The 13,978-nt window shown below is 55.5% G+C and overlaps 3 protein-coding genes and 1 pseudogene across 3 annotated transcripts, besides 9 other annotated features; 1 reads left to right on the plus strand and 3 right to left on the minus strand.

Annotated features, from left to right (window-relative positions):
* Tc00.1047053506487.24 (dispersed gene family protein 1 (DGF-1), putative) lies at positions 1-4,907 on the minus strand (the record flags this gene model as incomplete). The annotated part of the gene is made up of 1 exon (XM_802659.1): positions 1-4,907. A coding segment is annotated over one exon (4,907 nt), but the record flags the coding sequence as incomplete, so codon positions are not given.
* Positions 1-6,029: a sequence feature (areas merged during assembly that could not be assigned to a particular haplotype. This can correspond to areas where the two haplotypes were merged or to regions with more than two copies in the genome that were merged during assembly.).
* Positions 6,030-6,884: a sequence feature (heterozygous, Esmeraldo-like haplotype).
* On the minus strand, positions 6,062-6,760 carry Tc00.1047053506487.37 (uncharacterized protein; the record flags this gene model as incomplete). The annotated part of the gene is made up of 1 exon (XM_802661.1): positions 6,062-6,760. One exon carries the CDS (start codon positions 6,758-6,760, stop codon positions 6,062-6,064), a length of 699 nt encoding a protein of 232 aa, XP_807754.1.
* Positions 6,161-6,218: a microsatellite.
* Positions 6,885-7,444: a sequence feature (areas merged during assembly that could not be assigned to a particular haplotype. This can correspond to areas where the two haplotypes were merged or to regions with more than two copies in the genome that were merged during assembly.).
* Positions 7,186-7,213: a sequence feature (AT_rich).
* Positions 7,445-7,616: a sequence feature (heterozygous, Esmeraldo-like haplotype).
* Positions 7,613-7,632: a microsatellite.
* Positions 7,617-10,986: a sequence feature (haploid, Esmeraldo-like haplotype).
* Positions 8,109-10,457, minus strand: Tc00.1047053506487.50 (annotated as a pseudogene).
* Positions 10,987-13,978: a sequence feature (areas merged during assembly that could not be assigned to a particular haplotype. This can correspond to areas where the two haplotypes were merged or to regions with more than two copies in the genome that were merged during assembly.).
* On the plus strand, positions 13,662-13,978 carry Tc00.1047053506487.60 (endosomal integral membrane protein, putative; the record flags this gene model as incomplete). The annotated part of the gene is made up of 1 exon (XM_802660.1): positions 13,662-13,978. A coding segment is annotated over one exon (317 nt), but the record flags the coding sequence as incomplete, so codon positions are not given.

Consider the following 13,978-nt stretch of genomic DNA (forward strand, 5'->3'; position numbering starts at 1 on the left):
TGCGGCGTGATGGTGACGGTGCGGCGTCGGCGGTGTGGCGGACCAGCAGGCACAGGCGCCGGGACGCACACATCGCCGTGCCCTCCAGCAGCGCACTGGCACCTGCAGTCAATGACCGTCGTCGTCAGCGGAGCAAAGCAGTCGCCGTCCTTCGTGCGCTCCCCGCACACTGCAACCGCCGTCACGTTGTTGATGCCGTGAAGCTCCAGTTCAGCCGCCGTCGTCACCTCCCGTCCCGCAACCGTCAGGCACCCGGCAAAGAACCGGTAGCCGGCGTCAGCCCGAGATAAAAGGGGCATCGACAACCCCGTCGAGCCCATCTTGCAGCCCGTCAGCGTCACGCCACTGCTGCCGTCAATGCTCACAAAAGCGGAGCCAATGTCGTAGAGCATCGCACCCACTTCCACGTCGTTGTCGCGCCAGTCCAGCCAGCTTGACTGCTCAACGGTCCACAATTCATTGTTATAGATGGCATAGCGCACGGAGCCGCTGTTCCCCACCACGCGCAGCACGCTGTGATCCGACACGCCTAAGCGGGAGTGCTGATACAAGAAGCTTGTCCCGGAGAACATTATGTTGTTGAGCAAAGCAAAAACGGAGTGATCGCAGACACCGAGCCTGTGCACGTAAAACAGATGCATGTACCCATCAAAGCTGCAGTACCGCGTGTACAGCGAACTGCCACCCACCAGCTTTAGCGTACCTGTCGAGTACAAACCAAACGCATCATGCTTCTTTGAATGCGCCTTGACGTTGCTGACCAACAGCGTCGACGCACTCAACACAACATCGCCCAGCAACAATACGCTCCAAATGCTGATCCTAGTGTGTGGCAGCCGGACCTCAAACGTCTGTACCGCATCAACCTCCGTGACAACAATGTCGCAGCGCTGCGGGAGGGCACGTATAAAAGCAACGGCGGAGGACAGCATCACCGTCTGGCTCACGCGGATCAGGACGCCGGCTGACTCGTCCGCCTCAGCACCCCCAACAAACTGCAGCGCGGCACCCTCACGGAATGTGCACCCACTGAGCGTGATGTTGATGGGGAGATGCAGCGGCATACTGTTGAGGAAAAACGTCAGCGCAGCAGCCACGCCGCTGAATGTAACGCCCGCGTAGCAGTGGTGCGTCTTCCACATGTTCAGCGTGACGTTCGTCGGCGTCTGGTTCACCACGCAGCTCGTGTCGTCGTCGACGGCTCTCTCCGGCAAGGGGAGCAAAAAAGTGTCGGGCACCTCAAAGGGAAGACACGATGCGCCATGCCATCCGTCCTTGCAGCTGCACGAGCACGAGCTGCGGTCCACCGACTCCGTCCCGGGCATGTAGCACGCCGCGTCATCGTTGCATGTGCCGCACCCGAACACCACCACGCCCTCCGGAAACACATCGTCGTACGACACCTCCTCATCGTCCTGCAAGTTGCACCCCACCACAAACCGCGCGGGTGACGTCACAATCCCTTCTAGAAGAGCCAGATCAGCAAAGAGACAACTATCCTCCACCTGACGGTTGTGTGCAAGCACTACGGTGGTGCCGCTGTCTGACAGCCGAATTTTGCGCCCGGAATACGGAATAGTTAATACTGAGGCTGCACCCACGTCGTTGCCCGTCACACGCCACTGCGCACCTCCCTCGAGTGTCACCGAGCCAGTCAAATACAGCAGCGCGGGATCAAAAGATTCTGTTCTGTCAACGAAGGTGCAGTCCGCCACTCTCAGCAGCCCCGCGGAGCTCACGGTGGTATCCCCAAAAAGAATAACGCCATTGACCGAGCTCATCGTGTTGTTCTCCACGTCAAAGTAGCCACCGTTCTTCACAGCAACAGCATTAACGCAAACAGATGATTCCACACCGTCGTCCTCCTCCGTTGTGATCAGCGTATTTCCCTTCACAATGATCCCGCCACCATCAACAACAACAGCATTGATTAAATGGACTGCGTGCCTATTTCCCTCGATGTAGTTGTCGAGTAGCAGCAGCGTCAAATTTGCACTGAAAATAAACTCCACAAAGGAAATGGCGTGGCTCGACGTCGTCACAAGCGTACTGCCCACCACCAGTATCTGGGAGCTCGCGCCAAAATCACCTCTGAACTCCAACTCACCAGAATCCAGCATCGAAGAAGTCGCGTTCACGTGCACACGCGCACCACTCCCTCTGATCGACAGGCTCACGAGGACGCACTGCAGCAGCGTGATGTTGAGTGTCTGTTGTGGCGCGTCAAAATACGACAGGTCCAGCACGATCGCGGCGGTGAAGGTCACGTTGACGAAGCACAGACCACGCACACCGGGATCAGGATATTCCACGGAGCGGATGATGCCACCGTGCACGCAGCGGACCTCCGTGTCGTCCGCATCGGGGAGCGGGAGCGGCCCAAGGCAGTCCGGAACCGCTGCTGGAAGACACGTGTCGCCGTAGCCGCCAGCAGCACACACGCACTCACAGCCGCTGATGCTGCTTGTCCTCGCAGCAAAGCACACGGCGTCCACGGTGCACGCGCCGCGGTCCAACACCCTCACGGGTGCTCCAATATTGAGCTCGTCTCCGTAATTCGTCACAGGTGAGCCCCTTAGGTCGTTGCACACGCCGTAGATGGTCGGGCGCGAGTCAGATGGTGGTGACCAACCGTTTGTCATATTTGCTATGGTTGACGAGTACGAACCGTACGTGAAGTTGTTGTACAGTATCGACCACACACTCCGATCGCGGAACGACACGCCATTTTCCTTGGCCACATACAAAACGTAGGCGGTGCGGAACTCGTTGTTGCGGTGCACCAGCCAGCTGCCGCCAGTCACAGTCAGCGTGTTTGCCATGAGCATGGCAAAGCCCAGACGGAAAGTGCTGGACACAATCTGCAGCACGCTGCCGCCATCCACCGCAACGTCCTCAAACATGCACGCGCCCCCGTAGTAATCGGTGCTCGGTGCACTCCACAAGCTGTTCTGTATGGAGAACACGGAGCCGCCGCCGACACGCAGGTCCGACGCAAGAGCGTACATTACGTGCGTCCACGACATGACAGCGCAGTTGTCCATGTAGAAGACGCTGGACAGGTTCACGACAAGGCCGCGCTCCACGAGGATCGCAGCGCACAAGCCCCCGCCACACACCAGCGTAGACCGCGTCATGACAAACCGCGTCGACAGAAGCCGGACGCCGTCCAGGACAAGCGCGGGGCCGTACCGGGATCCCGCGTGGCCACGGGTAGTCGGCACGTACTGCGACCCGCCAACCGTCGCACGCAGCGTTGAGTTCGCCAGCAGCACACTCGAGTTCAGCGGCATCGCGCCATGCAGCACGATCGTGCCCTCAAGCGACGTCACATTCGTCATGTTGACGATGGCGTGGGGCATCAGGTGCGCCGTGCTCTCGCTGAGGCCACCAATCCGAAGCTGCGCGCCGCCCGCAAGCACGCAGTGGCGCAGCGTCACGTTCAGCGCGTCAGCGAACACGTCCATCAAGTGCAGGTCCACCGTCACAGTGATCGGTCCGCTGAACACCATCGAGTCGAAGCACGCCGTCCCACGCCCACCGCCAACCGTCACGGACTCCGTCAGCGTCACGCCACTCACGCAGCCCTGCGCACCGCCACCACCGCCGCCGGCCCTCGCAGGCGGCACGTCGAACGGCAGGCACGCCTCGCCCACGCCGCCGGCACGGCAGCCGCACACGCAGTCGGAGAATGACGCCGTCAGCGCAGCAAAGCACGCCAGCGCAGCCGCACAGCCGTCGCACGGCACCACGCTCACGGAGGGCAGGCCGGCAGAGCGGTAGTCGCCGCTGCTCCGCAGCACCCGGCCGTCAGCACGGTTGCACTGCACCGACACGGCGCCGCTCGTGATCGTCGGCCCGGAGACAAGCGTAGCGCCGGTGGCAGCGCAGCGCGCAATCGACACGGTGCCGCCGCTCAGCGTCACCCCCGACAGCGACGCCACCGACGACATCTCGCCCACCGCCCACACGTCGCGCAGCTCCAGCCACCCGCCGGCACCGACCGTCCCACCGTCGCAGCGCACCAGCGACGACGCAACAGACCCCTCGACGCCCACAAAGCGCAGCACCGAGTCAACCACCGCGAGGCGCTCTCCGAGCACAATGCCGCCGCCGCTGCTCAAAACCGACACGTTCGTCACGGAAAACACCGAGTGGCTCCGCAAACTGAGAATCGACGAGGACGCCACATGCATCGCGGACGCGGTCGGACCGCCCGACGCCTCCAGCAACACGCCGTCAAGCACCACCGCGCTCGACAGCAGGTCCACACCGCCGCCAACATGCACCGCCGACCCGCCCGCGTCCAACGACCTCAGCACAGTGTTGCTCACACGCAGCTGCGTCTGCAACAGCGACGTCGCGTGCAGCACAAGCGGCGACGCCACCGCGTCCGTCAGCCCGCTCAGTTGGGAGTAGCGCATCGGCCCCGCCGTCACAATCGTCGAGTCACGGACCGTCACATTCGTGTGTGCCGGCAGGTTGTCCACAAACACGAGCGAGCAGTAGCTCCCGGACAGCCCGCTCACGCTCACCTCCAGACTCCGGTCACTCGCCGGCTCGCCGCTGTAGCCCCGCACGTAGAGCTGCGCACCGCCGTCGCACACGCAGTTCCTCAATTCAATGCGCAGCGCGCCGGGAAGCATCGCCGGCACGTCGAACACCACAGCCACGCCGTTCGTGATGTACACGCCGTCCATCAGCACCGTCTCCACGGCTCGGCCAACCGTGATGGCCCTGTCCATCGTGCCGCCCCGCAGTCGCAGCACCACCGCATGCGCCGCGAGCACCCACGCCGCCGCCGCAAACAGCGCCAACGCCACAAGCAGCGCCGCACGCACAGCCGCAATGGCCCTGCGCCGCACACGGTGCCGGCTGCGCGGACACGCACCCACCGCAGACCACATCCACCGACCCAAACAGGTACAAATAAGGCCGTCGTGGTGTGTCGCACTCGACCCGTCGACCGTAACTCCTACTTAGCAAATCCCTTCCTACAGATGGCAAATCCAGTGACACAATTCCGATAGATCGTTATCCTACTGCTGTTAATCTTAATACTGCAAGTAATCCCTAACACCTTGAAACGATAGTTGTGCTGGTCAAGCCAAAGTATCTCTAACTGCACGGTCAGGAAAAGGATAAAAGGCAGCAACAGTAAATAAACACAGTGGCACGCAGAGGCATCCGATAATACACAACCCCCATCACAGTACAGACGCCGACACAAAGCCGCGCAGACGCAATCAATTCAGTGACACCATCGCCCACACAGCCTCACACAGCCCCGTGCCGAGCGGTGGAATCCCGGCAAAAAGCCACATGACCACTGGCACTGCTCCTGTTACCGAACGACTCCATCACAGGGCGACCCCGATGCCGTGGACGACACACAAGAGCCGAGGCGGACCACGTGGCAGCATTACGACCGCCAGCCGTCAAGCGCGTAAATGAAGGTTTTGGTGTCGGTGGTGCGGAAGTGGAGTGGAAAGTTCGCCGGTCGCCAGCAGCAAAAGCGTCGTTTCTCGTTCATGCAAGCCGGCGTTGCACAGCAAGCAGCGGCTCTATGCGCGCATGGCACACACAAAATAAATAAATAAATAAAGCACGGCGGCAGCACTCAAACACGGAGAAAAAGGGTCCACGTCAATTGCAAAGTCCGATTGGCTCGCATACGTCCGGATGGTGGTCGCGCCGCTGCCGCGCGATAAGTGTGGAGTGTGACTGCAGTGAACTGCGAGAATGAAGAAAGGGGTGGGAGTCGCAGTGCGGCCCTCATCCATCTCGGTTGGTGGTTGCACCAGTCACGCCATCCCCTCAGATCGCCTGCTGCAAAGACCGTCACCGTCAGCAGCGGTCAGCGCCTTCCCTCTCCCACTGGGGCACAACTTCACCGACGCAGTCGCTCGCCTCCTCCCCCACCAACACAACAAAGGAGCAACGGCAAAAGATGAGACACGCACGGCGAGCACGCAGCCGCAGAGTCCCACTGCTGCCGCCATGGCCAAACAAGGTTGGCTGCAGGGCGCAAAAAAAAAAGGTAAACACCTCACCAAACGCCTCAGCACCACGTGGAAGCACCGCAACCGACACACAAGGCGAAGCGCCGTGAAGCAGGCACCAAAACCAAAGTTCCTCCAACAAATTCATCGTGAAGCAAATATATATACATATATATATATATATATATATATATATATATATATATATATATATATGCGAGCGCATAAAAAAAAACAAGCCACAGAAACTTTAAAAAATGCCGGTGCAGAGACAATAAATGGTTGTGGTGCGCAGCAGCCGTGTCACCGCACCCTTCCCTCATCAAACAGCACCGCCCCACAACGCACCGTGACGACAGCGTGCAATGACGACGATTGAGTAGCACACACAACAAGCGGCATAAACCTTTCATCCCGCACTTGCGCATATTTATGCTCTCAGTATGTAATGCCAACAGCACAGGGAAGGACACGGAAGGGGACTGTCCTGTCCATCCACCTTCTGCCCACAACAGATCCTCCCCATCCTCCTCCTCGCCACACCCTGGGCGCCGCGCAACGCCGTCAAGCAAAGCCACGTTTCTGGAATTCCCCAATGCGCGGGGCAGGACTGGCAGCCACCCACACTCACTCCCCCGCACACATCCTCTCCCACAACCTTCCCATACACAAAGGGGCAAAGACATGGAGAAAAGAAGCCCGCCGCACAACGCACGCAGAAGCACCGCCACCCACGTCGCACCGCAATGAAGTGCCATGCGCACAGCACACCCACGGACGCAACCAAGTCCACGGCGCTGTCCTTCAATTCCCTCCGCCAAACGGATTGGAATTACGCCCCACAGCGGGTTTTGGCGGGTGGCGTCCCACACTCACAGTGGGGCAAAGCGCACATTATCCGCTCCCTCCAAGTGTACTCAGCGGGCCGGGGCGAGGCGCCCAGTCATCCTCGTTCCATTGCAGAGGCGAACACAAAAAATCGCCGCCGCTGGCCATCAGTGCCTCTAGCAGGGAAAAAAAGAAGAAAAAGAAATAGGCATGTCAACAGCACAGCCAGCAGAGAGACAATCAAAGGGACACGGAGCCACTCAATGGCGGTGAATACCGCAGAAAAGAAATGAACCGTAGTGGTTTACCAAAAAATAAAATAAAAAGGATAAGAGTCCAGAAAAACTCCCAAAAGTATTTAAAAAATAAAAAAATAAAAAATTGATCCGGGAAGGTGTTTATTTCATGCGCCAAGCAGTACAATAAGGCTATGTGCTTGTGTATACATGTTACCTGCAACAAGAAAAAGAAATTAAAGCTTAAAAAAGAGATTTTATTGTTCCGTGAGCCACACAACGCCCTCCACCTTCCATGCGGCATCAGGCATTTTCTTCCAATCCTCTTTCTGTGCAGTCCGTGAGACGCACAGCCGCGGAGCCGGCACCGCATGTAGGCAAAAAAAAGCAAACAAAAGAGAAAAACACGTCACTCATGACGCTGTGCAGCAGACAGCCATTACGTAAAGAAGACACTGAAGGTGCAGAGTGGTCCGTCGGCAACACGTCCGGCACAGCTCTCCGCCCTCCATCACCGCACGGTGGTAGCGGCACACTCCCGTCCACTAAATAAATAAATAAATAAAAGCACGGCGGCAGGGTGTGGCTGTGTGTGTGGCGCTGCGGGTGTCTGCCCGCCCTGGCCGCAAGAAAACAAAACAAGAGGGGAAGAAATGTGTGCTCCGCCCCACAGGCCCTCGCCGCACGCCCACACGTCACGGCTCCCTCAGCGCGCCGTTCGTCGCGGCCCCTCCTCATGCGTGCAGCAGGCGAGGCGCACAGGGCCGTCGTCATGAGCGTGTCGGTGGGTGTGCGAGTGGAGCAGTTGGGCGGGAAACACACGGCACCCCTCACAGGAAGAGCGCAGAAGAAACAATTAAAAGAGGGAAGAGTAGAAAAGAAAAAAAACGTCCATAGTGATTGCCCTAAAGCAACAAGCAAAAAAGAAGGGAAGTGAGAGATAATAAAAAAATTATTCTCTGCGGGGTGAAATTTATTCCAAGCGGTGTGTGTGTCGGTGCAGGTGAGGCCGCAGGTGTCCTCTGGACCGACACACACACTCCTCACAGAGCCGCAAACCCCCACAGTCCCAACAGAAGAAGCAGCGGCAGCAGTCCGTTCCCGGCAGGTGTCAAGCTCGCCGCAGACGCATCGGCCGGTACACCCTCAGTGAGAAAGACACTCCTCTTTTCTGCCCCACTTCCATTCACTCCTTCAACGGCATGGAGACCCAATGTCTCCTCTGCCCTACCCACAGTTGTCCTCCCCGCCGGTGCTGCAGGAGTTTCCCCTGGGCCAGGCACCGCAGATCCAGCAGGTGCGATGGGTTAAGAGACACCTTCCCCGTGCGGTTCCGGGCATTCCTTCAAAATGGGAACCTTACCCTCGAGTGCAATCATCTCAGTGGAATTCAGTGGGCTGTCGTACAGAAAGACGTTCGTCACCATCACATGAGGTAATTGCACATCGCACGCGCCAAAGCAAAACCAAAAAACCGCATGTGGCCTCTCATCTGTTAACAGCACTTCTCCTCCCGCAGTGACTGGCCATCAATGTACACAAGGCCTTGTTGTCGTGCAACATGAGCGCCACTTGGTATTCCTGCTTCGGCTCCCAAGCTCTGCTCTCTTTTGTTGTGCCTTCGTACACCGTATCCCACATGTTATCCGCGGTATACAACGGTCCCATGGTATGCTCGTTCTCACCGTCCCACAGGTTCGCAGTAATAAGAGGCATGCTGCCGTCTTTGCGTAACTGCTGAATGCCCAGCGACGCCACAAGAGCAAAGTTTTGCTTCACAATGTCGTGATGCTTACTGTGTGCCCACCTGCTCACGAGCCGTATTGCCTTGGACTCATTCCCCGAAAATTGAAACCCATACTTCACCTTCGGTCCTTTCTTCACCGTTGCATTCACGCAAAGATACTCGTCGATCAACCTGTCATCACCGGACGATGCGTTGGACAAAAGTCCAACCAAACCATCCGTGGGTGTGGACGACATGTTGAAGAATGCGTCCAGTTGCACCCAAGTGCTGAGGACGGAATTGACTGTGCTTAGTTCCCCCGCCAGGCAAACAAAAAACATTTCCCTGCCCCCCTCATCGCTGTCCCTCTCCCATAAAAGATGCAAATTGCCATCCAAGTACAGCAGGGTGCTGGAAAACGTCTTCTTCGCGGCATTGTCCGTAGCAGCCGGTCAAACAGAAAACGCGCAGTTGTTGTCCGTGACCCGAATGTAAATCGCATTTGAATTTTCCTCCCAACAAGAAAACCCTTTCTGAGTATAAAGCATGACTTTCCGTTCCTCAACGGTCGCGGTGACGAGGGCCCCAATAACCCAATTTGGCTGCTGCATTTCTTCTTGTGCCTTCGCCCACACGCCTGGGAGTGTCCCGATGGTCCCCGCCCATGTTTCCCCACGTCACGCGATTCGTACACAGTCCGCCCCCCATGACAACGAGTAGCCATGAGAAGTGATCCCTCCCATTCGGCAATGCGGAGTTCACAGCGGTCCGCAGAAGGAGCACCCTCAGAGAGCGCCCAAATACTGCCGTTGTCCCTCGAATAAATGATCATGGAGAAAAAGTCATGGTTTATATTCTCCGCCATCAAAGGGAACACAAGCTTGTCATCCTCCACCAGAACACCCGAGCCGCCGGAAACAAAAATCCTTCAATTCCTCCCTGTGAATATTTTCGGGAAAAGGTTTTACGGGCGATGTGGGCTCTTTCCACCTAATCCCTTCACTCTGCTTGTTGCCCGTAGAATTCGTGACCTCACCCACAAACAGTTTCAGGTCAAGAATGCCCCATCTCACATACCCACCTGCATTGGACACATCAGAGCTTCCCACAAGTAGAAACACACTATTGCCATTCGCAGTAGTTGTGGGGCGGAGCACAACACCCAAACTCTCCTTTCCCTCCGCTGCACTAGACACCGTGTGGGCCCTCCATGTACCCTTATCGACCTCCCCAACAAGAGTGGACCAATCCCACGCAGAGTCGATGTAGCCCGCAACAACATCAGAAGAAATCGTCTTACTTAATTGAGCACCCAGATCTTTGAGGATGCAACCCTCGGCGAAAGCAGCAACTACTCCACCAGCACCAACGAGAAAGGGTGAGCCAAGTAGATCATTCACTCCACTTTCAGACCCATTTTCTGCCACCACCTGCGTCTTCTGCGGCACAAAAACATCAACCCCCGGCGGCAGCTGCAGATCCACCAGCGCCACAGCACATCACCATCCTGACAAGAAGGAGCACAGCGAAATTAACCACGTGCCGGGACATGTTGGGCCTCTGCGGCTCATTCTCTCTTCCTTCCCTCCTCCTTCCGCTGGATCCGGTCACGCGGCGACGGTTGTGTGTGCGGGGTGCCTTCACAGCAGCAACACGTGAGACCATATAAATATATGTGTGTGTGGGCGGTGTGTGCTCTGTTGTTGGTCCTTTCAGAGCCTTCAAATTCCACAGTGGCAATTCGCGCTTGTTATTAACTTACTTCATCGTGGGGAGCAACAGGCAACAGCGGCAGAAAGACAACAGAACAGCAGTACACACCTGAACCACTCACACCGAAACACAGCATGACCATCCCATCAGTCACCATTCTACAGCACTCCTCAACAGCATACAAAAATCAGGGGAAAAAGTGAGCAGCCTCCCAATGGGAGACCGCAGGCCACGGTCCTGCAAACAAGGCAAGCGACAGGGAGCCACGTGTGCAGTGAGGGATACGAGAGTTGCACTGCAACGGCACGGCGGCGTGATGCCCCGTTGGGAGCATCGATGCAGACCAGCAAATCACGTGCGGGAAGAGTAGCTTCTCCCGCCGAGCAGTGGGGGAAAACAGCCTCAGCGCCCCAATGATGAGAGGTCGCCTGCACCTCCTCGCAGCCCTTACAGGCTCTGCAGGCAAAAAGATGCAGATGACGCTCTGCTGCACGCATGACGGCCGTTGCATCCTTCACAATGCCAATCGCATCCTGTCGCACCACACGCCGCAGCGGATGCGCACAGTCTCCGTCTCCCTTCCTCCTTTCACTCTCCCTGAGAACTCATCGGTGGCCGTGGCACACTTACCTGCATGTCGGAAAGCACTTGTTTTTCCTCTTCCCTCGCACATCGCACAGCAGCACCGTCAACCTCATTTCATCTCCCTTTATTCTACGTATCCTCTTCCGTCAACTCTTCCGATACCTCCGTCCGCCCACCTCCGTTCATGTCGTCTCCCCTTCGGGTGCTCGCACCGCACTCACGGTCTTTTTGATTGTTCTCTTCTGGCCGAATTACGCTTCCATCAGCACCATTGGAGATAATTCCTCTCATGAATGAAGATTGTTGTCGCAAAGCGTTGTCGCCCTCCTAATCAAAGGGAAACAACAACGGATAAGCGCCCGCAAAAAAACGCATGGCAGTCTTTCCCTACGAATGCGTGCACCCCAACTCATTCCATCTGTTTCCCCTCGTCAGTCATCCATGCCCACAGCTCCGCAAAAGCACGTTTTCACCCGTGATCCCGGAAAGAAATGCCGTTTCCCTCACCACCATCACATCCACACTGGTGCACAGTTGCCGCTCGCACGCACCCTCTTCCACATAAAAAAAGCCAATCCACAAACAATAAAATAAAAAAGCAGCGCGATGCGTTGACAAATTCCTTCCGTTCCGTCTGTTTCGTGATGAAGCCCCGCCCCATTGCTTATGTATTTCTGTCTCCTCTTCTTGTCACCCACACAAATAAAATGCTCAAACAAAGTCCTAAAAACCCTTTTATATGTCACCGACACCTGCTCTGCGCCCTTGTGTCGCGTCAATAAAAGACCGTCATTCACAAATGCACCCCGATGTTCAAAACAAACACCCGCACCCCGATAATCCTTTAACAGAGTATTAAGAGCAAGCTCAGAAGCACGCACCACCAATACAGTCATAAAGCCCGTAATGAAAAGTCCATTCCAGCATGGACCTTTTTTTTTTTTAAGACTTCATCGCAAATGGCCATATACGAATTGAACTTGTCCAAACAAAACATTCCTCTGTGACAAATCCATTCTCGTCATGAATCCTTCATGAAACCTCGCCGCACTGGTTAAACTTTCATCACTCTATCGGCCACGGCAAGCAAGAACAGAAACAGCCACATAAGGACAATAATCTGGTGAAGCATGCCTTTGGCATTGTAGACGGATAATCGCACAGAAAAAATACCCATCCACAAGAAAACAGCATACAATGCGGCTCCTGCACTCTCTAATAAACACCTCACGAAATGAAAATTTGTGTCGCGATTTCAGAGCACTGAAGTACCAAAAAAAAAAAAAAAAAATTGAATTGAAGGCAACAGTCGAGCACAAGTTCTACTGAGTCTTTCTCCGCAGGGAGAAAGGGCACCAAGCACACTGCGCTCGACATTCACTCACAATAACGCACCAATAAATAAACCAAGGGCAGTGTGGAAATGGCTTTATTCCGTTCAGCAGCCCTAGCGGATGATGAAATACAAAAGGGGCCCAACGTAACGATGGTTCCTATCATGGCACCAAACAAAGTCGTGCTTCCATTTCAGGGTGGGAATTAAGGAATTAGCTGCAAGTGCAGAAACCGTCTTCTCCACCCAGCACAGGACGCTGAGAAACTAGCCAACAGGCCCAGAAAAAACAAAATGCAGCAATTCGCTCCCAATATTCCGGTAATCTTTTCTCACACCGGGTTATCGTCGCGGCCGACAAGTCCAGTTTGCGCGGTCCTCCTTTGTGAATTCACAATTGTCATCATGATGAACAACCCACAAACATACCAAGGCAATTCATACGTGATTTCCTCAAACACCATTGCAAAACCTTCCAACACTGTCCGCTCCGTGATGCAGATCGTTTCTGGAAGTAAAATCATTCGTGGTAAAGAAGCGCATCCCTCGTCAAAGGCACATCGCCCATCACCCGCGATGCTTGCGCCTACAACGCCCTCCGCTCAGCCGCCGAGAAGGAGACATGATCACGAGCAACAGCAGCAGTGGCTCGCACGTCACACACACAGAATCCTAATAAACCAAGCAAGCGATATTGAGGTTCGATCCGCTGATGCCTCCGGAAAGCAATGGAAACATTGTTGGGCAGCAGGTTTCTCGGACTAAACGCCATCCGCACTTCAGCACATTTCGCGCCAAACGTTCGCAAAAAACGCGTTCCGCGTGCGCGTAGCAGACGCAAGAGCAAAAAAGAGATGGAGCACAAAAAAAACACTGGGCACCCCAAAAAAGAGCATTCTTATGTGTTCCCTCGCCCGCCCTCGCATGTCTCATTTCCGTGGGGCGGGCCTGTGGGGGATATGCAGGGGGCAGCCGGGCACATCGAGGCGATTCCCATTCTCGAGCGTCATGGACCGGCGCCAGCGGTTCGCCTTCTTTCCCTGCGCCCTCGAGGAAAGGGGAATCGTAACCTCAAAAAACCGGAATTGTTGGTGTTTTTATTTTTTCGTGACATTTTGTGTTGGCTTTCGTATGATCGCCCTCCGACGTGACAACAGCTTCTTTGCTTGCTCGTTTGTTCTTTGGATTTGGTATAGGTTTATCACCTTTAAGTTATTTATTTTATTTTGTTTTTTAGCATGGCGTTTTGTGACTTATCAATGGCTTTGAATACCTTGCTTTTGCTTGCTCTGTTCGTCGGATATGGAGTAAATGCTGTTTTTTTGCCAAATGTTCATCCGCAAACTTTTGAAAAGAACGAAATTATTCCTATTCAGGTGAATGTATTGACATCTGTGCGAACCCACGTGCCCTACGATTACTATGATCATTTTCCGACATGCCGCCCCATCGCGCCCCTCGGAGGTAAGGTGGGTAACATTGGTGGAGTTCTCATGGGGGATCGTATCAAGTCATCCCCTTACGAAAATATTCGTTTGCTACACAAATGTTACGT

This window comes from Trypanosoma cruzi, genomic scaffold (genome assembly GCF_000209065.1).
Source record: "Trypanosoma cruzi strain CL Brener 1047053516575 genomic scaffold, whole genome shotgun sequence".
Lineage (NCBI taxonomy): Eukaryota > Euglenozoa > Kinetoplastea > Trypanosomatida > Trypanosomatidae > Trypanosoma > Trypanosoma cruzi.